Genomic DNA, 26,072 nt, shown 5'->3' on the forward strand with positions numbered 1-26,072 from the left:
AAGTAACTTTTTTTAGCAAGAAATGGGAGCTTGTTTTAAGTAAATAATTTCTTAATATTGATGAAAAAGTACCAGTTCCATTGGCAGATAAATTAACTTGTAACATGGGAAAAATGTCTTGTTATAAGTGAAATAATCTGCCAGTGAAACAAGAACCTTTTCATCAATTTTAAGGATTTATTTACTTAAAACAAGCTCCTATTTCTTGCTAAAAAAGTTACTTGTAAGTTAGTTTTGTCTTATTTCAAGTAGATATTTGCACTACAAACTAAACCAAAATTACTTGGTAAGATTTTGTGTTTTTGCAGTGCACTGGATTGTAGTCAGTCCACTGTCAACCAATACACCTAAAACGCATCTGTTTTAGTTATTATTTAGAAAAATTCAAATTTACACTTGACTTGCAATGTCAATGATTTTATTCTATGTTCTTCTTCGCTGACTATCATCCAATGTGCAGGACAGCACTAAATTGGCACTACTGCTAACAAGCATATTGATAAGTCTCTATGAATATTTGAATAAAACTTTGTTTCAAATTTCTATTAGTCTTTAGTGGTGGGTAACCGCACTACAGGATAGTAGGAAGTTGTTCACTGTAGCATATTAAGGTTTTTAAAGACAGGATAGCAATGACCATAAAATCCTTCAAACTAATTTGACCCATCCTGGTGAAAAAAGGAACATCTTACCTCTTCCACCCACCTTCAGGTAACCTGGAAAGCATCACAGCCTTGGTCCACCACCACGTTCCACAGGCTCGGCTCATTGAGGCCATCGGACAGGAGCTCACCTTTCTGCTGCCGAATCGGGACTTCCAGCCCCGGGCGTACGCCAGCCTCTTCAGGGAGCTGGAGGAAACCCTGGTGGACATCGGCCTCAGCAGCTTTGGTGTGTCCGACACCTCGCTGGAGGAGGTCAGTGGAACTAATCGAAAAATAATTATAGTTTCCAATTACAGCCACATTTTAAGCCCATCAAAAATCTCCTGGTCCCTACACATTACAATGTCTTAAATAGTCCTCCCAATGCAGTGAACATAAAAGTTTAAATAACCCAAAAAGGTGTGGATCTTTTTAATAAAACGGGTTCACTGTTAATCTTAAGTCTAAGAAATGAATCTACTTTCTTGCAGATTTTTCTGAAAGTCACAGCAAATGGGAATGCAACCAACAAGAAATGTAGTCAAGGTATCTCAAAAGCAAAAGCAAAAAATAGTAATAGTGGTTCCTCCATTTTTTGTCCTTGTTCCACATTTTGTTCCAACCTGCCATTTTGTTCTTGTTGCCAACATTTAACTTACAGGTACCTTTCACTGAACTTAAAGAAAAATACTTTTGATTATCTGATGTGAAAGTGCATAAGAAACATCTTTAAGACATGATTTGACCTATTTTCTTTACAAAATGTCTTGTGTAATAGGGACAGAAAAGAATCTAGCACAAAGAGTCTATAAACCTTACAAAATACAAAATGGCAAAGGGGCAAAATGACTAAAAAACTCCCCTTATAAACTCCCCACTGTTGTAAAAAGTGATTTTGTATCCAACTCTAGCTCTAACCATGTATCAATCTACCTCCTACCCTGTGTGTCTTGTCTTTTGTATCATTTCTTTTAAACCTTCAGACAGGAAATCATTGCAACAGATTTCTCGAGCTAGTCTCAGTGGATTCAACAGAGTGGCTGTTGATGTGGAGGCACAAAAAGGTGACAGAGGCTTTCAGCTCTGAACAACTGCAGCTGTTGTCTGACAAACATGTCTGAGTTTTTAAAGAAAGAGAAAGTAAAAGAATGTTGTGACATTCTGACAAATGTCACAGCATTTTTTAAGACAGAGCATAGGCAGATAGTAGGTTGCTAATGCCTGGGAGGCTTAGCGTTGTAAAAAGGCAGCAATTTCCGGGGTGAGGTTGGTACAAAACAAAACCAGACTGTCTACATGTGAGATGTGAGATTCCTACAAAACAACACCTCATCATGACACCATTTACATTTTTGAAAGATTGGTATAGGATTTAACCCCATACACCCACAGTTAGCTCCACCTTAAGCTAGCTGTTAGCTTTTGTGTCATTAAGCTAAACTTGGTAGCATCTCACCGTAACTTTATGTTTCAACTTTAGAATAAACCTTCATAAGTCCCCTCTGGGTAGTTTTTCTACAGTAGAACAAAAGATATGTTTATATTTGAAAAATATACTTTGGTATGTTTTGCAGGACAACAGCACAAAGAGCGTCACATCGTAGTAACCAACAAGACCAGCTATTTATAATGAGCGTATGCTGCATTTGATTTATCTTGGAAGTCGGAGATCTGGAAAATCTCAGAAAGATGATCCATTTAATGCGTTCAAACACTAATAAATAGCTTTTGTACAGCAATATGTGTTCCACTTCTTCCATGAGACACAAAACGAATGAAGTTCTAATAGATTATACTTGCAAGTTTCACTACGTTTTATATGAACGGCAGCCATATTGGATAATGAACTCAGGGCTGACTGGGAAAGCTTCACTTTCCAACTAGGATTTCTAACTTCAGGTCTGGTTTTATTTCCAACTGAGAACTCAGAAACTACAACTTCCAAACATGGCACAGCGTTAGCCACCAACTTCCTTTGGCATGATTGTATTGTAAATAGTAAACTCTATTAGTCTTGCTGGCCAATAGATTTTGACTACTGCATCTAGAAATCAATGCTTGGGTAGCTACGGCTTTAAATATATTAGTGGAAGTTACTTTATGCCAACGTGGTCTCTGTTTTCTTCTTCAGAGACCAATGGCCATGGCCTTAATGAGTTCCCAGAGGGCAGCGCAGGTAAAGGATCCTACCAAGTCAGAGGTGTCTGTCTCATCATCAAACAGTTCCTGGCCCTGCTAATCAAGAGGTGGCATCATGCTACACGCTCCTACAAAGACTTCATCGCCCAGGTTACCTTTATGTGATTTTTCATGCTAAGTCAGCTACTATTTATTATGCTCAATGTGCTTCGTAGTGGTATGAAAATGTTTGAAAATCACATTTCAAAACTGTTTCATCGTTTCATTTCAATTGTTTCAGTGTAATTATTTCTTTGGTTCTGGCAGATTGTCCTTCCAGCCAGCTTTGTCTTCTTGGCACTGATGTTTACTCTCATAGTCCCGCCTTTTGGAGAGTATCCAAGTGTGACCCTCACTCCTTGGATGTATGGGAGACAGTACACATTCTTCAGGTGGACGCAAAATCATTGTGCTTTTTGAATTCAGCTAAAATAGACGAAGTGACATAAAGTTAGAAGACTGAAATCTCTCCATTGCAGCAATGAACGTCCCCTGGATGCACAGATGAGATATTTTGGGGAGGTTTTGCTTGACAAGCCTGGTTTTGGGACCCGCTGCATGGCCGATGAACCTTTGGAGTAAGTAGATATCATTACTATGGATGCGTCTTGTGTTTATTTTCTGGAATACTTTGGCTCACAGAACGGCTCAATTTCATCCCATCCTAGAGATTTCCCATGCAATAACATCACCACGGAGTGGGAGATGCTGATGGTCAACCCTTCCTTGATAGAAATGCTGGAGAGCCCAAAGTGGACTCCTCTTAGACCCTCTCCAGAATGCCAATGCAGCACATCCAAGAAACTCACCATGCTCCCTGTGTGTCCTGAAGGAGCTGGAGGCCTGCCGCCTCCACAGGTCAGTTGGTGCTGAACATGTCCAGACCTTTGTGCAGAAAAGCAAAACATTACTTTAGATAAATCATCTGATGAGAATCTAGAATCACGTTTGGTTTTTTTTCTTGTTTTGTTTTTTTTAGAGGATCCAGTCAACTGGAGATGTTCTGTTCGACCTTACTGGCAGGAACATCTCTGACTATCTTGTGAAAACGTATCCCACCCTAATCAGGACCAGGTATGGAGGCTTTGAAGCCCTTAAATGAAAATATATAGACTTTGATTGCAGGTCTTTATTGGAATCGTGTGAAATAATATAATATCCCTGTTTGATCTCTCTGCAGCTTGAAAAGCAAGTATTGGGTGAATGAGCAGAGGTAAATACCAGCCATATTACACAGTGGAAAATATACTTACAATATCACATGATGACACTCATACTCATCTTGAAGTACTATTCGCAGATGTAACTGTTTGTGTTGTATCTCCCTCTTGTGGTCAGATTGTTTACTGCAGTTACTCCTCTGACTTAGATGCAGGAAAAACTAAACCAGAGAAGTTGTGCAGGTTTCATAAAGAGGTTTCTCTGTGGTGTCCAGGTATGGAGGCATATCAGTGGGTGGACAGCTTCCTGTTTTAGGAGTGCAGCCGAAGACGCTTCAGGACTTAGCAGCTCAACTGGGACAACTTCTGAACCTTACTGGGGTGAGGCTGAAAGGAATAGTTAAATAAAGTTGTGTTAAAAGGTTACAAGTAGTTACTTGCAGTAGATAACTCCAATCTATTTTGTTTCGGGTGGTTATTTAAAGAGTAACTGATGGATATTTAAACAATAAAGGTAGAAAGGAGGTGGTGCAGCACCTAAAAATCTTTCTGAATGTAACATGTGCTGACAGTGTAAGCCCTTGCTAGTGAGAGTAATTGTCCAAAAGTGGTGCAAAAAGGTACAATAATTTAAGTAGCTAAATAGCTTTAGATTTTATAAAAAAATTATATGTAATGATAATGTATTTTACACTGTCTGAATTTTCTATATTTTAGTCACCCTGACTAGATTTGGCTTCCATGATCTGTTCTCAGTTCTCACCTTCTTGCTCAATTTCTCCTATAAATAATCATGTCTAAATAATTTCACCAATAAAACTTGGTGCATAAAATAGCATTTGCACAAACTGCTGTGACGGATAAAGTGTTTTTTAACATTGTCTTCTTTAGTCTTATGATCAGCTCTTGGGACCAACTAATTTGCATTTATCTGAATCAAGACAGTAAGAGTGTCAGAAGTCTGACATTCAGTTTAAGTCTGATCTTAAGTCTCGTACTGAGAACAAATGTTGCTGTAGCTCTTTGTTTCACGCAGGAAGATAATTTGTGGTGCACGGACCCCTGCTTGTATTTTTCTGACATTTATTATTATTAGCTTTTTTGTAAGTCACTCTCCAATGCAAATAGAACAATAAATTAGAAATTCATGAGATAGATGAAACAAGATGATTTTGACGTTGAACGTATTTTAAGAAAATAAAAGTCAATTTTGGTCTTGGCTGTTCTTGATATGCTGATCTAAATTTATACTGAACAAAGGAACCAAGACAGTTAGCTACTACTTAAAACCTTTAGTCTATTTATTTTATGGGATTGTTTGGATTAACTTCCATTTAAAAACCTTTTTAACATATTGTTGCTTTTAAAAAGGTAACTTTTTTTTCAGGGTCAATACTCCAAAGAAACACTTAAAGGAATAGGGAAGTTCGTCAGGTACATGGAAACGGAGAACAACGTCAAGGTTAGTCCTTTACAGCTCATCAGTCGGGTAATCTATCTAGATATGGATCAAATATGAAATACACGATACATGCTACATTATGGTAATCAGTTGCAGTTTTTCCTAGGTTTGGTATAACAATAAGGGCTGGCATGCCATGGTGTCTTTTATGAACGTGGCCAACAATGCCATCCTTCGCGCAAATCTTCCAAAAGGAGCAGATCTGAACGAATACGGGATCACAGTCGTCAACCATCCTCTGAACCTGACCAAAGAGCAGCTCTCTGAGATCACCGTGTGAGTGATTTTCGGCCTCACCGTTCTTCCTCCATCCATTTTCTTGAATTGTTCACCAGTCATGATTAGAACACAGCAAATAATCTTGTTTTTCTTTCATCCCAGTTCATGAAAGCTCTTCCACTTCTCCTTTTCCAGGCTCACCACCTCGGTGGACGCAGTGGTGGCCATCTGCGTCATCTTCGCCATGTCGTTCGTCCCAGCTAGTTTCGTCCTGTACCTCATCCAGGAGAGGGTCACTCAGGCCAAACACCTGCAGTTTGTCAGCGGCGTTAGTCCGCTGGTGTATTGGATGGCCAACTTTCTTTGGGACATGGTACAGTGGCCCAGTTACCTTTTTGAGATTGCTGGCACAATCTAGGCCATGTAATTAGAGCTTGAACCGAGGCTCTCTGTACCTACCTCCAGGTGAATTACTCCATCAGTGCAGCGATGGTGGTGGAAATTTTCCTGTTTTTCGATAAGAGGTGTTACACCTCACCAGCCAACCTGCAGCCCCTTATTGCCCTTCTCATGCTGTATGGGTGAGTTGGACCAAGTCCTGTTGTCTGTTTTAAAGGTCCTTCTTTTTTTTTTCAAATGTAGGAACAAAAACAGAAAAGTAAGTTAGTGTAACAATACCACAACTGTGTTATTTAGGAGCAATCCTGGCCCCAAAGAGGAAATGTTAGTTACTATTTGCACCCCTGATAAAGAAATATCTAAAAAAAAAAACATTCCAGTCTTCTCACTGTTTGCATTTCACACAAAATAATGTCACAAGAAATAATTATTTCACAAATTCACTGGTGCAACACTGCTCAGCGCCCATACAAAAGTTTTTAATAAAAGTAAGTGGATAATACTTTGACTTTATTCGTTTTTCCAAGCTGTGTAGGAACTTTTAATTGGTCATCCATGAGCTCCTGTTCCCTTGGGTATAAATACGGCAGGCAGAGGTGCCCATTTATCTTAGCCACTAAATGGAAAATACAAGAGAACATACCATTCAGCTAAAGCAGTTTAAACATAGCTACAAGAACATCCCAACTTCCCTAAACATGCCTTTATCTACAGACAAAGTGATAATTAAACAGTTTAAACAAATGCAGCTGTGACAAACGACACTGCTTAAGTTTACTCTGCCACCATGCTCAGTAAGTATGATGGTGGTGAAGGGGAAAAAATGAACAAAAATCTTTAAAGTTAATTTATCAAGAGCTTCAAATTTTTTTCAATTGTTTTAATTAATTTTCTGATATAACTTTCAGTGTTTTTTACATCTTTAACAGTTTGCCAATCATTGTGGGTAACACTGTAAATTTAATATGATGTAGTTCCTTCCCAAAAACATAAGCAAATAATCTTTATCCATATTTTTTTTCAATCATTTGTTGATTATAAAGTCCCCTCCTTGCTATTGTTTAATAGGTTTAATCAAAACTGTTACTGCACTCTCCTCTTATTGAGGATAGCTCAATATTGGTATAGCTGCATGAAGCAGCATGTTCTCCTGTCTTTTTCCTTTTGGAGAGTACCTAAGGGCATTGAGGATTGGTGTTGCCTCATAGGGAAGTAAAATATCAGGGATAATTGATTGAATATTCCGAGACAATTTAATCAAATTAATATATATATATATATAGTGATAAGTGTTTGGGAAGTCAATAACCACTTGTTAAAACCAATTCTATATGGGATTTTTTAAAAACCTACTAAACACTAAAAGTAAAATTTTTCTAAAAGTTTATATTGGGAAACGATGTCATAGCAAAAAAAGAAAAGAAAAGAGAGTTAATATCAAGACTTTTTGCCCTTCATTACCAGAGTTGGCAGTAACTGATACAAAATTTATAAAGCATTGTTATGAACAGTTGGAAATTTTTTAATTGTCTGGAAATACAGATTTGTTGTTAAGGTCCACACCTGATTCGGATAATCATGACTAACACGATGTGACCGTGTATTGGGTATTGGGTATCGGGTATTGTTCATCGTTTCAGACAAATTGACTCTCTTTCCCAGCTGGTCCGTGACACCCATGATGTACCCCATGTCCTACGTCTTCAGCGTCCCCAGCACAGCCTACGTCTCTCTGTCCTGCATCAACCTCTTCATCGGGATCAACAGCAGTGCCATCACCTTCATCCTGGACCTGTTTGAGAGCACTACAGTAGGTCCATGGTGAATATCAACCTAAATTCAACAAGTTTCCCTCTCACTTACACTTCTTTTCTTTTTTTTCAATTCAGGCTCTTTATAGATTCAACCAGATGTTAAAGACAGTGTTGCTCATCTTTCCCCATTACTGCCTTGGTAGAGGTCTCATAGACATGGCCATGAACCAGGCTGTGACTGACGTCTATGCTCGTTTCGGTAATCACACCACTTTTCTGTGTCTCTGTATCATGTCTGAGCATGACGAATGTCCAGTCACTCCATGTGTCACAGATCAGATTCTATATATTCACTCTAGTACTGTGGCTTGCAAAAACATTCACACCTTTTGGACCTTTTCTTATTTTGCAACACTGGAACCTCTGAACTATATTGTATTTTATTTGGATTTATAGTGACAGATCAAGATAAAGTAGTGGATAATTGTGAAGCACATATTCTACACTACACCAAACTTTGAAAAATGATTGCTTAATGCAAACACCATGTGAATGTGGCGCAACTACAAACCTCCCAAGAGCATTGATGAGAAAAGCAGCCAAGAGAGCCATGGAAACTCTGGAGGAGTTGCAAAAATTAGGAAAATACTATAAAGCCTGTTTACACGGACGTGGCTTTAACTTGCTCTTCCCCAGTCAACACACGAGGACTGTAAATATTGAGTAACAAAATGGAAAAAAAAGTTTGATGTGTATGAATACAAGGCCATGTACAAGTACATCCTTCTGAAACAGCTACAAATAAGAGAACCGATATTACAAGTATGCTGTGTTTATCCGCCGCCTCAGGTGAGGATTACAGTCCAGATCCCTTTAACTGGGACTTCATTGGGAAGAACCTGTTCTGCATGGCCGTGGAGGGATTTGTCTATTTCATCCTCAACATCCTGTTTCAGTACCGCTTCTTCCTGGATCACTGGTAAAGGACAGGAAAACTTCACAACACTTTTCTAAGATGTAATGTCATTTCCAGGATTTTGGATTTACAAAGAAAGCTTTTTATTTTAATTTGTTATAATTATAGGATTCCAGATAGCCCAAAGCCTCATATCCTGGAGGAAGATAAAGATGTGGCTGAGGAAAGGGAGCGAATCCACAGGAGTAAAAATACATTTGATATTTTACGCATAAAAGACCTGTCTAAGGTGAGAGATTTCAATATGTGAGAATTAGACAGAAATAAAGCAATCGAAAACTAAACAAGTCATGATTCATTCTGCTGTTATCTGACCAGACGTACAGAGGGACAATCATCCCCGCGGTGGATCGGATCTGTGTTGGAGTTTCACCCGGAGAGGTGTGTCCCGCTTTCTTTAAATCCGTCCTGAACAGCTGCTCCCAGCAGTAGACAGTCGGATAAGTTTTTATTTGTTTTTTTATTTTTTTTCATCTTCATCTGCAGTGCTTTGGCCTGCTGGGAGTAAATGGAGCCGGGAAGACCACAACGTTTAAGATGCTGACTGGAGACATAGACGTGACATCAGGAGAGGCTTCTGTCTCCGGCTACAGGTTCACGATATAAACAATACGATTTAATGTCAATATTAAAATAGGTGACACAGAGTAGATAGTGTGACATATTGAGTCTGTTTCTAGTTTTTTTTTTTTTATCAAGTCACAGCTTTAACCACACATTTGATAAGATGTGGACACTTTTCTAAGTCATAGATTGTAGCTTTGTAGCAATCTGTTCTCTCATCCGATCTTCAATGCTAAGTTGCCTTTTAATGCCATGCTCTGTTTCAGCATTTTGACCAACATCCTGGACGTCCACCAGAACATGGGTTACTGCCCCCAGTTTGGTGCCATCGACGAGCTGCTGACAGGAAGAGAGCATCTGCACCTGTACGCCCGCCTCCGAGGGGTCCCAGAGTCTGAGATCAGCAGGGTGAGATGATGCAGCTTTCATTATGATGACCATCATTTATTGCATTTCTCTTGGGTAAATAAAGAATGAAATGTTCCACAAAGCTTATATCTGTGTGTGTGTGTGTGTGTGTGTGTGTGCGTGTGCGTGTGCATGTGTGTGTATGTATATATATATATATATATATATATATATATATATATATATATATATATATATATATATATGTATTCTATCTTTTTCAGGTGGCTGAATGGGCCATCCAGAAGCTGGGTTTATCAGAGTACGCAGGTCGAAGCGCTGGGACCTACAGCGGCGGAAACAAGAGGAAACTCTCCACCGCCATTGCCATGATCGGCTGTCCTGCTCTGGTGCTGCTGGTGAGCATTAAACCATCTGGCATTTCAAGGTAGAACCGACAAAACTCTGCTGTATAAATATGGCTGTCGTGGTTTACTTCCTGTCCCTCAGGATGAGCCCACCACAGGCATGGACCCCCTCTCCAGACGCTTCCTTTGGAACTCCATCATGAGTGTCATTCAGGACAGAAGAGCAGTGGTCCTCACCTCACATAGGTAAACCAAGGGTTGCTGTGGATTGAGCTCTACACATGCATGAGCTTACAGATGTTGCCTCACAATGCAATTGCTATTTCGTTCAGCATGGAAGAATGTGAAGCACTCTGTACCCGCTTAGCCATTATGGTTAATGGATCCTTCAAATGTGTGGGAACTATTCAGCATCTCAAATACAAGTCAGTCGTTGCACTTTACGCTCGTCTCGTTTCTAGCAACAGTAACCAACCTGCGCTAAGCATAACTTGATAATATTACTATTGCGATCCAGGTTCGGTGACGGCTACGTGGTGACCATGAAGATCAGGGCGGCCAAGCCCGGCTGTCTGCCCGACCTGAACCCAGCCGAGGCATTCATGGAGAGCACCTTCCCCGGTTCCATCCAGAGGGAGAAGCACTACAACACTCTGCAGTATAAGATCTCCTCTCCATCGCTGGCCAGGATATTTCAAATGGTCTTGGCTAACAAGGACAAGCTAAACATAGAGGACTACTCTGTGTCCCAGACGACTCTTGACCAGGTCAATATACACACATAAACAATACAGAGTTTGAGTTTTCTTTCCTACTACGTTTGACCTCTGTATAAAATTTTACAAGGGTCCTGCAAAGTGTACACCTCTATGTATTCTCTGAAAAGTAAAAATCATATGAAAAAAGGTATTTCAAACTTTTTCAACCTTTAATTTGACACCTGTTCTGCATAATTCAACTAGGAAAACAAACAAATCTGTGATGGGAAAAACATAAAAATTAAAAATGGCAATCTAGTGTACACCCTTAAACTGATAATTTGCTGGAGCCCATTTTAATTCAAAAACAGCTTTTGGTTTGAAAAATGAAGTTCCTCTTTACCTTCACCCCCTTGAATGTTTTGGGTCGAAGCTAACTCGTATTTGAATTTCTTCATAATTTTATTCATATGCAATGAAAAAAAAATAGATGCATTTGATAAAAAGCTACCCCACATCATGATGCCACTAACACCGTGTATCGTGGGTATTTTGTCTTTTCGGTTCATTCCACCACATTGGAATATTTTAATCCAACCCAATTGTAAAGGATACATGCTACATTAAATTTAAACTGATTTACTATTATTTATTGGGGGGGTTTTACATCACAAAAACGTGGAATTTCATCAGGGGTATCTACAGTGTTGAAGCCACTGCTTGTGTTTCTGACTAACTATGATGTTAAAACACTAAGTTGCTTTTTTTCCAGTCTGCTCTCATCTGATCTTCACCTGTCTCTCCAGGTGTTTGTGAACTTTGCCAAGCAGCAGTCCAGAGAGGACGACACCATTGTTCTGCACCCAAAAGCTGCTGGTGCACAACGGTACATTGAAACCACGGCCATCAAGTCTTACAGGAAGTAAACCGAACCGGACGGGCGCTCCGGGTGTTCGCTTCACTGCTTCGTTGATTTTAGAGACCTGCTTCTACTCTGGTATAGTTAAAAAAAAATAAAAAAAAAAAGCTCTGACATCAGATTTAACTGAACGGACTGTTTTAATTGGCTAAAACAAGCGTAGAAGAAGGAAGTCGTGTGAATCAATTTTTTTTCCTCTTTTGCGTTTTGATGAAACAAAGTTAGTTTAGTGGAGCATTTATGTGCCTGCTGCATGTTCCGCGCCCTGCTCGCCTTAGAACCGGGTTTTACAGACTTGAAATGTATAGGGGTGAACCGATTGCAGTTTTCTGGCCGATCGCCGATCTTTAAAAAATCTTGACCCGCCGATTCCAATTTTGAAGGATACCGATTTTTTTCTTTTTTTTGTCTGAAAAGTCGCTAAATATAGCGACAAAGCTGCCAAGTTTGCAAAAGTGGTGTGACTATTGTTAATCGTGCTTCCGTAATTAAGGTTTTATCGGCACACCGCTAACGAAAAAGGACGGGGACATCTTCCGAAAGAACATCAGAAAATGCGGACCCTGTCGGCTGGGAAGAAAGCGTAGCTCTTTGTACTTTCTGCTTCAAATGCCAAGCGAGAAACTTTCCAACTGCCTTTACATACCTGTGAATGAAGCACTTGAACAAGCTTAGTTTTTCATATTTTTTTTGCACTTTATTGATTACAAGCGTCACAATCTCCCGTGTTTTGACAGTTTTTTAGTGAAATACATTTACTGATTATTACAAAATCCTTTGGCTGCTGCAAACTCGTTTTTCAGCCCGTTGTAACTTTTTTTTAAATGTTTAAATCTTCTAAATGCTTTTCTTATACATGTCCAGCTCTGATTGTTTGCTCACATTTATTACACTTGGTGTCGTTAGAAGGTGAGGAATGAATGTGAATGTTTCTATGAGAAGCATCAAATAAAATAAAGTGCATGTTTCTTTAAGATGTGCACCTTTATTTGTAGTTACAGTCACATTTAATTGTTTTTTTTATAAAACCTGAGTTTTGACAGAATAATGTTTTTTATAGTAACTACATAGTGAAAGCATCTACATGTTGATGTCAAATGGTTGCTGCACATTCAATGTTTTTAGTAAAAAGCTTGACAATTTAATGACTAAATGCTTCAGCAGCATCCCCCCTGAGAGCACAAAAGCGACTCTAAACTCTTAATATTAGTTTGTAGGTTTGCTACTTTAGGCACTTACTTACAAAGAACAACCATTATTTCTAACATTTGTTGGCTAAAATTCCTAAAATCTTCATAAAACAAAAAAAAAAGAGTTGATGAATTATCATGAAATGAGAACAATTTGCTGGTTTTATGATAGAGATGCAAAATAATACTTCCTCAAGCTTTTCTGAAAAAGCTAGCCAGATAAATAAAATCTTGCAACAAGTGGAAATAAAACACAGAGAAAGTGATACATTTACTTAGAATCCATTGGAAAGTCAGTCCTGAGGGACCAAAGTCCTGCAAGCTGATGTTTCTCTGGTTCAAAACACCAGAAATGATATAAAAGTTTCATTTACATGTTCCCACCTAAATTGATGGCATCATAAGGAGCTAATTCAGCTGCTGAATCTGAGTTTGCGTGGGAGCACAACTAAAACATGCAGGACGCCAACCCTGCAGGACTTCAGTTGGACACATTTGGATTAATAGAAATCACTTACAGTGTCCATCTGTGCTTAATATGAATATACTAAAATTAATTCTTTGTCAAGCTGAAAATGCAGTAATTAACTGTTTTTTGTTTTGTTTTGTTTTTTACAATCGTTCATTCTGTATTATGATCTGAACAGCTTAATTTTTAGCACAAAAGCTAAAAGCTGCATGGCAAAACGATACACTTATGTCACTGCTAAAAATGTTGGTCTATGTGTTCTGAAACTGAAAATAAAATAAAATGTTCTCAGGAGGTTTTGAAGGTTCAACTGTAGTGTATTTCTAAATTATTGCGTCTTTTAAGCCCATCAGTATTAAAATTGCATAGTGCTGGATTCGAGAAAACAATAGCACAGGTCTAAGCAATTATCAAAGAATCAGGGGAATAATGGCCATCCGGACCCTTGGGTAGTCTTTGAACTCTCGTATGTAGGCTCTGTGCTTCACTTTGGCCCAGATCGTCATCTGAATGAACCCGAACAAAGTGTATATTGCCACTGCAAGACAAGACACAATGAAAAGCTACGACATGTTAATGTAACAGGCGATCTTTGATCTTTGGTTTTTATAAAACTATGACCGGCTGATACCGTTTTCCAAATTATGATCTATGAACAGCATTGAAAATATTGTTTCTACCCTACTTGTCATTAGCATTCGTGAATTATTTGTTTTAGAAACAAAAGTGATGTCCAAATGTGTATAAGATGGAACACAAAATGATTACGAAGTTCACATTGTAAATTGATTTCTTATATTAGTGATTAGTGTGGTTAGCAAGGCTACAGTGACTAAAACATCAATCTCAGTGAGTATATTCAAATAATGTATATCTTTAGCTTAACTCTACGACAGACAATAGGCTGGTTACATTTCCAAATTTTGCGTATTTTATAACCCATCAAGGCTATAAGAAGAAGTGTTCAACCTTCCTGTTAACTGTTGAAAGTCTCTTACAGTGAGGATAAACTTCTGACATTTCAGTAACTTTTTACAGCTCTGTTTTTCCTTTACCTCACTGACACTGGAGATAGCAAAATTTGAGTCTTCCCTCAGTAACAACCTCAACACTGAAGATTGTTGTTAGCAATTGCAGCCTGAAAACTGTCACTCATGGGCCAATTACTAATTAGAAGAAGATGATCTGTTTGAGTTTCAGACTGGTTGTTCAAGGGTCTTGGCCAGTTGAGCTGGAAATCTCCTAATTCTGGTCGCCAGCTGATTTCTTGGCAAGTCTCTGGTTTTGTCAAAATATAGATGAATGCATCACATACCTGGAAGACACTGGGTCATGACTGTGAAGCTCAACCAAGATCCAACCTACAGATGTCAAATGACAATGTACAGACATATTAGGATTATAATTAAACAATGAAACTTCACAGCTCTTTCAAAAATGTACGGTACATGTCATATTGTGTAATGTATAAAATAGTTGCTGTAAATTTTACCTCATAAGTATAATTTGGACAGGACACGAAGAAAAACAACCATGTGAAGGGGTTCTTGGTTGGCGTAGGAAACCTTCTCACTCTGAACCCTGATGTTTCCACAAACGAGAAAAATAAACAATCGGAAGGAAAAAAGGACTTTAGTTGGCCTGATTCTTTTAAAAAATGGGATTTATATATGTAAAAAAAGATCAACAATTCACCTTCTGTTCTTAGGTTACTCAGACTCATGTGGATGGAGAGGTTCCCCACTTCACACATCTAAAGCAGAAATTCACAGATCAGAAGTCTTGAGTTTAACTTTGCCCAGTGTGAGCCTGAGTTTACGTACCGCAAATGTGAATAGTGCATACTTGACTTGAAGTTCTCCATATGCTGTAACAGAAATATGTCACAACACATAAAAACATAAGAATTATTATTGTGTAGTCATGGTTTCCTGTATTTGTGGGGTCCATAACTGCAATAATACTTGACATGGGAAGGCTGCGTGGGGACATACATGTTTAAAGTCAGATAGTACCATTATTAAAGTTATGCAAAATTGTCTGAAACTGCCTCCTAGCCTAATGCTGCCGTGTGCAATTAATGCACATTTTACAAATACCATGATAGAGGACTTGATGAGCCTTATTGTTTCCAAAGATGCTGATTTTCTGCCATCATCTCAAAATTAACCAATCACTCTTCTAATGTAGCAACAACAATTATATTAATAACAGTGCAATAATGGAAATGACATAATTTCATTGTAAATCCAACAAATTTCAGTTTAACAGATTTGAGTTTTCTAGTACGCTGGACTTACATGGAGGTGTATAAAGAGGGTGGTTAATGTAGTAGGCTAACCAGGCAGAGAAACCCCAGTAGTAGGCACAGTTCTACAGAAAAGGAGCAACAAAATTTGAAGACAACATTGTTAATTATTATTATCATTGTTAAAAAAAAGTTCCAAATGAAGTATTATGTAATTTTGTACAGCAACATTCATCAAGGGCTAAGTCCTCTAGCTAACGGTTGTACAGAGGGGTTAGTGAAACTCACTTTGACTATCGTCCTGAGTGGCATTGTCCCATGGGAGAAGCGATGCACAAAGATGGTCTCCATCAGCCTCTTCACATAGTGGAACGTATGGCAGACACAGGCCAGTCTGGGGGACAAAACCAGACAAGGTCAGAGGTCTAAGGTAAATGAAAACTGTGCTTAATAGTTTAAAAATTTAAAAGGGAGGTTCTGTGAAGTTATCTTCTTGTCCGTGTAGCAGAGAGATGGTACATCACCAGTAAGTGAAATTTATTGAAGGCAGTAAACTACTCACTTTTTTACCTGATTCAAAACTACTGAAACTTAAGACCATAAAAGACTGTTAAGATTCATGCCACTTTTTAGCCAAGCAATGTATTTATTATTTCTATGGTTAGGTTGATGGATGCTGCCAGATGTATGTATCTATCTAATTTGATCAATCTGCTGAGATTATTTTCACATGTATGCAAGAAAGTTTAGCAAAAGAAAAATATGGAGCCCCTAAAGAGAAAAAAACTCTTTATTTTTAACTTTATTTTTTTCCTCTAATGTCCTTTTAGTGGCTCAGTAGAAAAACTTAAATACTTCAAAACTAATGACCAGACTTGCGTCACTGTTTTCCGAAAGACAAGATGCTGTACACTAGATATAACAACCCACTGCCATCATTTGTGTCTCTCCAAGTCAAGGGAGTGGAGGAAACTTTTGCATGTTTATTGTTGTTATAGCCTCATATATGGTACATTCCTGTGGTTCTCCGTGCCTTAATGCCCGGAAACTATCCAGAAACATAACTTTAATGTATCTATAACACAGATATTGTTAGGCTAAGAAAGCGGAGGAATATCACAATTGTCTATTTAGAAATTGTTGCAGTTCAATGTCCTACGTAGTCGAGTAGAAATTGAGGACCTTACAATTTACCACCACTAGAGTGCGCTGTTTTCCCTAGTGATACCATAAAAAATAAAATCGGAAAAACGCTGCTTTGAGCGCACGTATCTCACCAGCTCTTGGTTGGAGGGAGTAGGTAAATACAACTATCATTATCTTTATCCAAAAACAGGGAACTGGAAAAATGACTTTAATCGCACAGACAGGAAACAGACTTTGGCTTGTAGCTTGTTATGACTTGTGCTTTGGTTGGTTGACATTTTGTTTTCTACTTACGTAACAACAGGATGGGGACTGGAGATGAGGGCGTATGTGTGAGAGTAGATATATGGCACTCGAAAAAAGAAGACGAGGTATGTGAGCAGGGCTCCGATATACTCAGCAAAAAAGACCTGGAAACAAAATAGGCTTGTATCAACTCTGGTGTTATAATGTAAGTAAGGTAATTAGTAATTAGTAAAGTCTTCTCACTGTAGTCCAACCTAACTGTGGCCCGAGATCTTTGAAGTACATGGTGGCAGTGGTTCCCACTGGTAGGTTCTGCAAGATCTCATCATCTCTGAGCGACTTTCCCCCTTAAAAAGGGAAAAAAGTATTTACATACAATGTTTATTGAGTTATTCTATGGAAGTTTTTTGTTCACACTCTCTCTATTTGGAGCTTTCGTCCAAATTATAGATAGTGTGCCCTGCTAATTGGTTGGCATTTTTAGAATTTCCCATGGGATAATTGTCCCTAATAGCTCTATGAGGAAATTCAAACTGTGCAATTTTTCACAGCAAGGTAAATTTGAAAGCCTTTTTAACCAGCGGTTTGAAACTCACTTTCATTTCGGGCCACATAAGATCATAAATGTCCTCAAAGGGCTGGTTGTGGCAGAATTTAACAAACTGTTAAAATATTAATAAATATTAATAAATAGCTGTTTATAAGATTAAACAATATTAATATTTTTTTCACAATGATGTAATTTGGCAGTATACAAGTAAAAACTGCTTTGATTTGATTGACAAATTAATATTTAAGCACACAAACGTTATCTTGACGGCTCTGTTTTTGTGTGTCTCAAGTTTTGAGGGCCACATAAAATGTTATCAACCCCCAGATTTGGAGGATCATCTTCAAGCAGGACAGTGAAACTTAGACATACAGACTTACAAAGACTGTATGTCTGTTTAAATCCTAAATTACAGATTTAAATTGAGCATAGTTAGTAAAGACAAGTCCCATGCTATTTTGTGCCACTATTTCATGGTGTGTCACTAAAAATCTCCATAAAATGGTAAATGGACTGAACTAATAGCACTTTTCCAGTCCTTTTGACCACTCAAAGCACTTTACACTAGAGTCACATTCACCCATTCGCACTCACACATTTATACACCAATACGCAGATCGGTAGGCAGTTTGGGCTTAAGTGCCTTGCTCAAGGGCACATCGACATGTAGCAGGAGGGAGCTGGAATCAAACCTACAACCTTCCGATCACAAGACGACTACTCTAACCACACAGCCACAATACCATGAAGTTTGTAAAGTGACAAATGTGACCAAGTTAAAAGGACTGCGATTTTTTAAGGCACTCTACATCATTTTTCATCTCTACAAAAAGCTAATACTTAGAAAATCCTCAATCTAAATCTACCAGTTGCCCCAGTTATACCCACGTTAACCTTCACATGGCAAAAAAAAAAAAAAAGCAAACAGTTACACAGATTATATCACCACTTAGCTCTTATGCTGCTTATGAAGTACCTGTAATACATGCATTTAATACTGAAATGACAAAATAGCCACTTACTTGTATCAAGTCTTAGTGCCTGTCTTGCTGGGTACCACTGAGGATCTGAGCAGAAAAAACACACACACGCACACACACACAGAATACGTATACATTCACACAGAGGCACTGCTGGATGGAGCTTGCATTACATAAAGAGTTTTTGGCTGGAGGCCTTGCAATAATTGACCACAATGGAATAACGTTAAGCTGCTCGACTCTAATAGAAGCCGACAGCCTCAGGCTTGGCAAACATTTAGCAACATCTCTTGACCAGAGACGAGCTTACGGCAGAAACCACTGCAAGGCTTTGAGGAAACAAACAGGAAATTGTTTTGAACAAGAAACCCCTCCGGGGAAGAGGTTTTATATCAAGTGTGTTCAGGTCGTTGGAACTTCAATGCAGAACAAGTGTGTTAATTTTCGTCTTTGTCCAGTAAATCCATTTACAGGGAGAGGTATTCAAATAATAATAATAATGATAATAAAAACTCACATGATTTGTAAAACAGACTCTTAATATCTCCTATTGTAGAGTGAGGATCCACCTGATCAGAATGCAAGCAGAAAGTATTGGTCCCATTGAATTAATACCCATGAGTCTTTATTTAAACTCTGATGCTTGTGTGTCAGTTCACGCCAAAATCGGTCGGCATACCTTATCTAAAAAACAAAGCTGCTCCTTTGTCGTGGCATCAAGGACCTCCACCTGGAAAATGATGTAAACATTACCTTTACCACCCCGTTAGTTAATAATGGAGAGCAATCTGTTGTCCTAATGAATGGGAAATGGTCTGCAGTTGTGTGGCGCTTTATCAAGTCAGAGGACTCCAAAGCACTTCATTCACCTTTACCAGAAGTGAGGCTGACATGCGATTGGCATCACAAGACCCTCTTGTCACTATCTGCAGCAAAAGCAGGGGAAGTGCCTTGCCCAAGGGCAAAACAGCAAAATGACCGAACCAGCAACCCACTGCTACAGGATGAAAATCTACCCTCTGAGCCACCATTATACACTTAACAATAGCCAGTCAACTCTTATCTTTATTTCAAATAAATTATATCTACAAATATATAATTTTATGTAAATCATTGTAAATATACCGGACTGCAATTTTTAAAACCCATGTCAAAAAGCTAAGAAATTCAGACTTTCAAGCATTTTAGACATTCAAAAAGTTCTTACTATTGAAGCTTCCAGTAAACTTTAAATGCAACGATTGCTTCACATTTCATTTTTTGTACTGTATCAGAAGCTTCTCTCTGTCATGTAAAACAGTTCGACTTCTTGCTTCATTTGATAAAAAAATCTACAGATTCATGATGGAATCTGCAGATGGAAAATGCATGATACCACCACTCTCATATTCTTGGTAAAAATTCTAGTTTGAACTTTAAAAAATCTTTACAACGGCTTCCCATCCTTTGTAGAAATGTTTTACTCTCCACACTAAAAAAAGCAAAATATTCATGCATTTCAAGAGTGGAGTGTGAGTGAATATATTTGTGTTTTTCTGGGTATTTGCTAAGGGGTGCGTGCGGTGTGTCTGAGATGTTTATTATCATTTTTATGCCGTGAAATATTATATTACTGTCTGCATTTAAAACTTACTGTAACTCTGTATTGATTAACATATCCTACAGTAGAAAGTAACGAAGAATGTTATGACCTATGCAATATTTTAAAAGTTTTTTTTTGTTGCCTCTTACAAAATAAATATACATCTAACATCGATCTATTTAATGTACAGGTAAATTTAGCTCCTTATGACTTAATGTTATTTCTACGGTTACAAGTCCTTGATCTGCTTATTTACCTGCTTAAAGTCAGATACAACTTATTCTGCATGAATAACATTTAAGCTTTTCATTATTCTACATTTTTCTTAGAGAACATCAATAAAACACTCGGTAAATAGAATTCAAGAACGACGGAGGGCAAGTTAAAAACAGCAACACATGATCAGTTGTAGGGTTGGTTGATGTGGACTTAAAGTGGTCCAGCCAAATTTCACTGAGTTATTGAGGTTTTGCGTCATCAAAAAAGATTTATCTGCTCTTTGTTGGACCTACTTGCCAGGTGAAACCCTACCAGGAGCCACACCGAACCGCCTAACAACATATCCTCCAGGTTCATAGGAGGACTCAAACCCTTCCACCAAATTAAGGTGCCAATTCTGCAGAATACCTTTCATTTTTAAATCTTTTGGATGAAATGACCAATAAATGACTCATTGTAACTACTCCTACTTCTAGGTATCCAAAATGTTCAAAGCATAACATTCTTGCTCTGAATAATGAAGATTGTCCCCCTCAAAAGATCTGTGCGTCTCTCTTGCGCGCATTTTTCTGTCTTAATTAGTCCACGTCAGTGGTGATGTACAGCATATGCAAGGAGGGCGCTGGATGGGCCCACAATTTGCCCTGAAAGCACTCCGTACTGTGCTGCTCAGCAGAGCTGTCCCAGCTAAATTGGTTCCTTTACTGGACAGTGTAATAATCCACTAATGGATACCTGAGGATTTGCTGAGTGCACAGTCAAGAAAGAGAAAATGAGTCATGCCACGTGCATTGTAAAAGAGCATCCATCGAAGGACTTTAAACCAGCACAAATCTGTCTGTACATTGAGGTTTAAAGTAAAGTACTAAGCAATAGACTTCAGGGCTTTACATTAAAAGACTGGAGTGGATGTTATATAGTCACCAAGTAACTTTTCATGAATGTATTTGTAAGTTTGAGAGTATAAAGGGGTGTCACTAAGTGTGTTCAATATCTGTCATCTCAAACTTGATCTTTTCAACCTGAATATGTTATGACCACTCCAAATCTAAGATGTGCAAAACTTACAAAAAGACGTAGCAAAAATAATCCCAGACATTAATATTATTTTATATTACGAGTATACAGTATTTGAGAAGTATATTGTACAAATAATTGCTCTCACTATTGGTTATTATGACACCACAGCCTTCACTCGGGTCAGTTAGTGGTACAGAGTTATTGGAGCTATTTTTTTTATTTTATTTTTACTACAAACGGCTGCCCAGCTAAAATAAATCAGCTAAGCGTTTGGCCGACAGGGACACTCATGCAAAATTAGTTTGGGCTATAAATGTTGGCGTGTACATTTGTTGATGCTTCACTTTTGCCCCATTAAATATAAACAAGAAGCGCTTGTGTGCGATGGAGTTAAATAGTGATTATGTAGAAATGTTTGTGTGTCAGCTTTCGCCAACCACTTTTAATGAGAATTAGATTTTTATGTAAGCGGGTTGTAAACAGATTGTATTTTGTCAATCTTACGCAAGAAATTTGTTTTGACTGAAAAAATAGTAGACATAAGTTGGGTTGTTTTAACCAAACACGATTGTAAATGTATAACAATTTTAATCTCAGCTGGTTACGCTAATGTCTGGCTAATGCCAGAGACTTTGGCTAAAACCAGTGAGGGTTAGTTAACTGTTTGCAAAAATGTCACATAGGAAGTTAGCAATTTTCATTCAGAAGTAAAACTAAAAAAGTAAATTTATATGGGCCAAATTCATAGTTCAATTCTGCCGTGGTCCATGTCTGACCCAGAACTAGTTTAGCAGGATAAGCCATATTGTATTATTTCAACCCAGTGGCTTTTTGTGTAATGCTATGGTGTAGTTAAATGAAAGTTTCTTGTCTTTAAAAATGTCTGTTCTCTTTAATACGGCAGGACGCTTAATGCCAGTATCTTTTGTATGCTGAACAATTAGTTAGCTTAGCATCTTGAAACAACAAACAAGCCTGCTCTGTTCTGAAGACAAGTACTTCCTTTAATTACATCCTCAGCAGAAGGGACACAAGTTCAAATACTTTCTCATGAAAATTAAAAAAGCTATCAGAATGACATGTTTCTCAAGAGATCAGGATTCGTCACCCTCTAATAAACTATTTAAATAGTTGTTAATTTGCTCTCCATTTTTGCTGCTGAGCTTCTGGCAATGGCAAGGTTCCCAGAGCAAAGTTGTAATTAGCTTTAGATTGTGGGCTTGTTGCTGTTGCATAAAATGACTTGTCTTTTTCTTCATTAGTGCTCATCAGACCACATGAGACATGAGTAAAGTGAATGGAGAACACAAAACCAAGACACAGTTTAGAAGGCCTATAAAGTTTACACTTTCTTGACACTGCTTACGTTTCTAAAGCTGCCCAACTGTCTTGCTGTACTTTTCATTTTTAAATCTCCTTTACATTTTTACACAAGACTTGTTTCTTTGTTTTAAAAAGGTCACGTGTCAGTCAGTAAAAAAAGTGTGCGCTGACTTACCTCAAAGAACGTGGTTCTGCTCATTGTGCTGCTTGGTAATAATTACGTCCTTTTTACACGGGCAAAAAAAGAAACACAGAACAGATACTCATTCCTCTCACACACCCAGTCAGAAATAGCTCCTCTCCTTTTCAGGACAATCCCCGGACTGACCCTTATTCTTTTCAGTCCTCTCTGCCTCTCTCCCTCCCTTGATCCGAGAGGCAGCAGGACACAGAATCACAAGATGCGCTCCACACATCCTGCAGCATACGGTCTGATCCTTTCTGTTTCAGTGCTGCCGCCTCCTCCTCTTTGGAACATTATGTTTTCTTTTCTTTTTTTTTCTCTTAATTAAGGTGTCTTTAGAGAAAGGGCTTTGTGCAAACTGGGATAAATTCCTCTGGAGACAGAGACTGCTGAAGAGCAAAGGAAAGTACACAGATGTACACACATTTTATGAGATGTTCTGCAGGCATGGACTGTGTAGAAAAGGAGAATATAAAAACACAAGCATATGCCAAGATGTCAGTGGTAAATTGACTAAATTTATATAGGACTTTACATTAGAGCTGTATCCTCCATTTGCTCTCACATTCATAGACTTATTCACAGATCACTAAGCAACTTGGGGTTAAGTGTCCTGCATGTGGCAGAAGTAAACTGGAATTGAACCCACAAATTTTGGATTGGGGGAAACTATTCTATCCACTAAGAATAGTCTAAGGCAGTCAGGTTGGATTTTTGAGGTAAGGATAGATTAATGTTGTACTCAGATTTCCTCCTTTTTTCCTTTTAATTGTGCCTACTTCAAACTTGGAAATTCACCTTTTGCTACAGTAAGCTGGATATGTTTGGCTCAGCTGGGCTAGTTATATATGGAATTCCACAGGGCGTAATGTTTGGACCACTGCTCTTGTTAACATGACTCCACTTTGTACAAATATTGAATGAGAGGAAAAATTTCTATTATGCAGATGAAAATGATCAAACTATTGGTTGCTGGAAGGAAAACTCAGCATTTAGTTTTCACAGATCAAATTGATCAGTGAATTAGAACACTGAAACGTCTTGGAGATGTGAAAGACTGCATGACCTACATGACATGAAAACGGCTGCGTGTCATCTTTTTACCTGATCACCTTAGAACTGCTTTAGCTTCTCTACGTCTCTCTTTACATTCAGTGTTAATGTAAAGGTTCTTGCCCTAATCTTTGATTTTTAATTTTAATCCTATACAAGATAGGATTCTTGCACATCTCACATCATTATGTAATATTGCTACAATTAATAATGCCTGTGAGAGATGCGGGGAAAGTAGGTAGTGTGTTTATTTATTTTAGGTAACGCTGTTAATTGTACATTATTTAAATTTCTTTCAACACTTAAATCTCTGAATGGCCAAAACTTGTCAAATTAATATATTTCTAGCAGAACACTTAGCTATCGATTTTAGTAATGTTGCTATAGACTGCTGGAAAACACACCAGTGACCTTTTCTCACTGCCATCTTTCCTCTCCATTTATTTGGAGTTATTGTTGCCAATAACGTTGCGCTCTCTCTCGCTCTCTCTCTCTCTCTCTCTCTCTCTCTCTCTCTCTCTCTCTCTCTCTCTCTCTCTCTCTCTCTCTCTCTCTCTCTCTCTCTCTCTCTCTCACTCTCTCTCTCTCTCTTTTGATGGAAATTCTGCAGGGGTCGAGTGCTTCATTGTTTTATGTTATTTTTACTGTCTTCACCGCCAGTGGGTCAAGACAAATGACCACTCACGCCGAGTCTAGTTGTGCTGGGGGCTTTTTCCTATTAATGAGCGCTTTATGATTTGTCAACTCCCGACTGCACTTTACCACAGTTGGACTGAACTGTTGTAACTGGATTTGGATGTGAGTCTGATTGACAATAGAATAAATGTTAAACTGGATTAGATTCACATTTATGGGCATAATTTATAAAATAGGGTTTTATTTTAACTTTTTAAAAGTGAAGCCATTTTGTCAGGCAGAACTTTACTTGTTGGCTCTTACAAGTAGTGTCGGCTGAATATAAACATTAGCTTTTTTTCAAAAAATGTCTTCACATTAATACAGCATATAACAGGTAGTGGACAGACTGACTCAGGTGAGTGGAATACAAATAAATCTTTTAGATTTTATATATATATAAAAAAACTTAGAATATACCCATCATTTTCCTTCCACCTAACAATTAAACCCTACTGTTACTATTTATCACGTACAATTAAAATAAAATACATGTAATTTTGAGCTCAGACTCATTGATAAATTTCAAGGGGTATGGAGACTTTTATTGGAGCATTATGTAGGAGAAAGGTGAAACCTTTGCTCCCATTCCAGCACGAGATAAATTAAAACTTAAAAGTCAGTATTTCATTCAGTTTCAGTCACCTCACGTCAACTCCAGCGCTTCATTTTCAGCTATCTATCAAACTTTTATCACAGGAATTACAACAGCTGTTCTACATGACGGTCTGTTCAAAAAGTGTCGCAACCTTGAATGGCCTTTTCTCCTCTCATAAGGTGTCATAGAGCGCCCTCTACTGGCGAGTTGGGTTAGTGTACTTCTGTGACTGTTGAGCTGGTTGCTGGAAGGAAAACGCAGCATTTAGGTTTCTAAGATTATAAAGCATAGATGTAATGAATCCCTTCTGAAGCTGCTGCCCCCGCGACCCGACCCCGGATACGCGGAAGAAAATGGATGGATGGATGGATGGATGGATGGATGTAATAAACTTATCTTTGTGATAAACAGACCTGCGACCATCTCTGCTTTTAAAATTCACCAGAATTTTTTATTCTTTGAAATATCTTTTTAAATCAACATGGAAGCATTTTTTTCTGTTTTCAAGATGTAGCAGGTAGGGACACTTTGCTTATGTTTTTGGAAATAAAGAGAGACCTTTTTTGTTGTTGTTTTGTTTTTAGGGTTTCTGGACACGCAGGCGCTCTGCCTTTTAGCAGCTTAGAGATTTTAAGTTGTGGAAGTTGCTGCCTATGATCAAAAGTCCGAGGCCGCATCACAGCCGGGGCCCGCCGCCTGCTGATCCCGAAGGTCATTACTGGCTTTTCCATCAAGCTCCATCACCCTCTAACCTGTGAGGGCTCCGGCTCGGGGCAGTTTGAGTTGTTCTTCTTCTTATCACGATGTGGAGTTTGGATGGAAAGGCGCTAGAGGCTACGGCTAAACGTAATGGAGTCACTGCGGGGTGAGGGGCCGGGATGACGGCTGGGAGGAGACGTT

General features: G+C 38.4%; 2 protein-coding genes across 5 annotated transcripts in view; one reads left to right on the plus strand and one right to left on the minus strand.

Moving 5' to 3' along the window:
- abca4a (ATP-binding cassette, sub-family A (ABC1), member 4a) overlaps window positions 1-12,663 on the plus strand; it is a 39,340-nt gene extending 26,677 nt beyond the window's left edge. Inside the window, exons 26-51 of one of the 4 annotated variants that reach the window (XM_008438341.2) lie at window positions 712-917; window positions 1,136-1,190; window positions 1,628-1,708; window positions 2,776-2,933; window positions 3,090-3,214; window positions 3,302-3,400; window positions 3,491-3,680; window positions 3,802-3,896; window positions 4,003-4,035; window positions 4,258-4,363; window positions 5,370-5,444; window positions 5,551-5,720; window positions 5,859-6,036; window positions 6,129-6,244; window positions 7,725-7,872; window positions 7,952-8,075; window positions 8,666-8,795; window positions 8,901-9,021; window positions 9,111-9,173; window positions 9,279-9,385; window positions 9,623-9,764; window positions 9,989-10,123; window positions 10,215-10,318; window positions 10,405-10,497; window positions 10,590-10,839; window positions 11,577-12,663. In XM_008438341.2, the coding sequence (XP_008436563.1) occupies window positions 712-917; window positions 1,136-1,190; window positions 1,628-1,708; window positions 2,776-2,933; window positions 3,090-3,214; window positions 3,302-3,400; window positions 3,491-3,680; window positions 3,802-3,896; window positions 4,003-4,035; window positions 4,258-4,363; window positions 5,370-5,444; window positions 5,551-5,720; window positions 5,859-6,036; window positions 6,129-6,244; window positions 7,725-7,872; window positions 7,952-8,075; window positions 8,666-8,795; window positions 8,901-9,021; window positions 9,111-9,173; window positions 9,279-9,385; window positions 9,623-9,764; window positions 9,989-10,123; window positions 10,215-10,318; window positions 10,405-10,497; window positions 10,590-10,839; window positions 11,577-11,696 (3,224 nt within the window). In that variant the 3' untranslated portion in view covers window positions 11,697-12,663. Of the gene's footprint in view, window positions 1-711; window positions 918-1,135; window positions 1,191-1,627; window positions 1,709-2,775; window positions 2,934-3,089; window positions 3,215-3,301; window positions 3,401-3,490; window positions 3,681-3,801; window positions 3,897-4,002; window positions 4,036-4,257; window positions 4,364-5,353; window positions 5,445-5,550; window positions 5,721-5,858; window positions 6,037-6,128; window positions 6,245-7,724; window positions 7,873-7,951; window positions 8,076-8,665; window positions 8,796-8,900; window positions 9,022-9,110; window positions 9,174-9,278; window positions 9,386-9,622; window positions 9,765-9,988; window positions 10,124-10,214; window positions 10,319-10,404; window positions 10,498-10,589; window positions 10,840-11,576 lie in introns of those variants that run through there. The other 3 variants (XM_008438342.2, XM_081601507.1, XR_014085291.1) reach the window with 3 other exon arrangements.
- Window positions 12,361-25,534, minus strand: tecrl2a (trans-2,3-enoyl-CoA reductase-like 2a). Its single transcript, XM_008438340.3, has 13 exons — window positions 22,838-25,534; window positions 19,198-19,248; window positions 19,036-19,087; window positions 18,561-18,605; window positions 17,232-17,335; window positions 17,037-17,152; window positions 15,885-15,990; window positions 15,649-15,721; window positions 15,172-15,215; window positions 15,044-15,101; window positions 14,841-14,929; window positions 14,664-14,709; window positions 12,361-13,886 (listed from the first exon to the last, which is right to left on the minus strand). The coding sequence occupies exons 1-13, from the start codon at window positions 22,859-22,861 to the stop codon at window positions 13,759-13,761; spliced, it is 936 nt and encodes a 311-aa protein (XP_008436562.1). The 5' UTR covers window positions 22,862-25,534; the 3' UTR covers window positions 12,361-13,758.
- Window positions 25,535-26,072: the final 538 nt, after the last annotated feature.

The sequence above is a fragment of the Poecilia reticulata genome, chromosome 20 (assembly GCF_904066995.2).
Source record: "Poecilia reticulata chromosome 20, P_reticulata-male-v2, whole genome shotgun sequence".
Classification (NCBI taxonomy): Eukaryota; Metazoa; Chordata; class Actinopteri; order Cyprinodontiformes; family Poeciliidae; genus Poecilia; species Poecilia reticulata.

Excerpts from the sequence above, each read along its gene's own strand:
- tecrl2a (XM_008438340.3), bottom strand. The coding sequence starts at position 22,861 with ATGAGCAGAACCACGTTCTTTGAG. Across the intron at positions 19,088-19,197 it reads AGCTTTGTTTTTTAGATAAG|GTGGATCCTCACTCTACAAT; the intron begins GTATGCCGACCG and ends CATTCTGATCAG. Across the intron at positions 15,216-15,648 it reads CCCTCTTTATACACCTCCAT|CATATGGAGAACTTCAAGTC; the intron begins GTAAGTCCAGCG and ends TTTCTGTTACAG.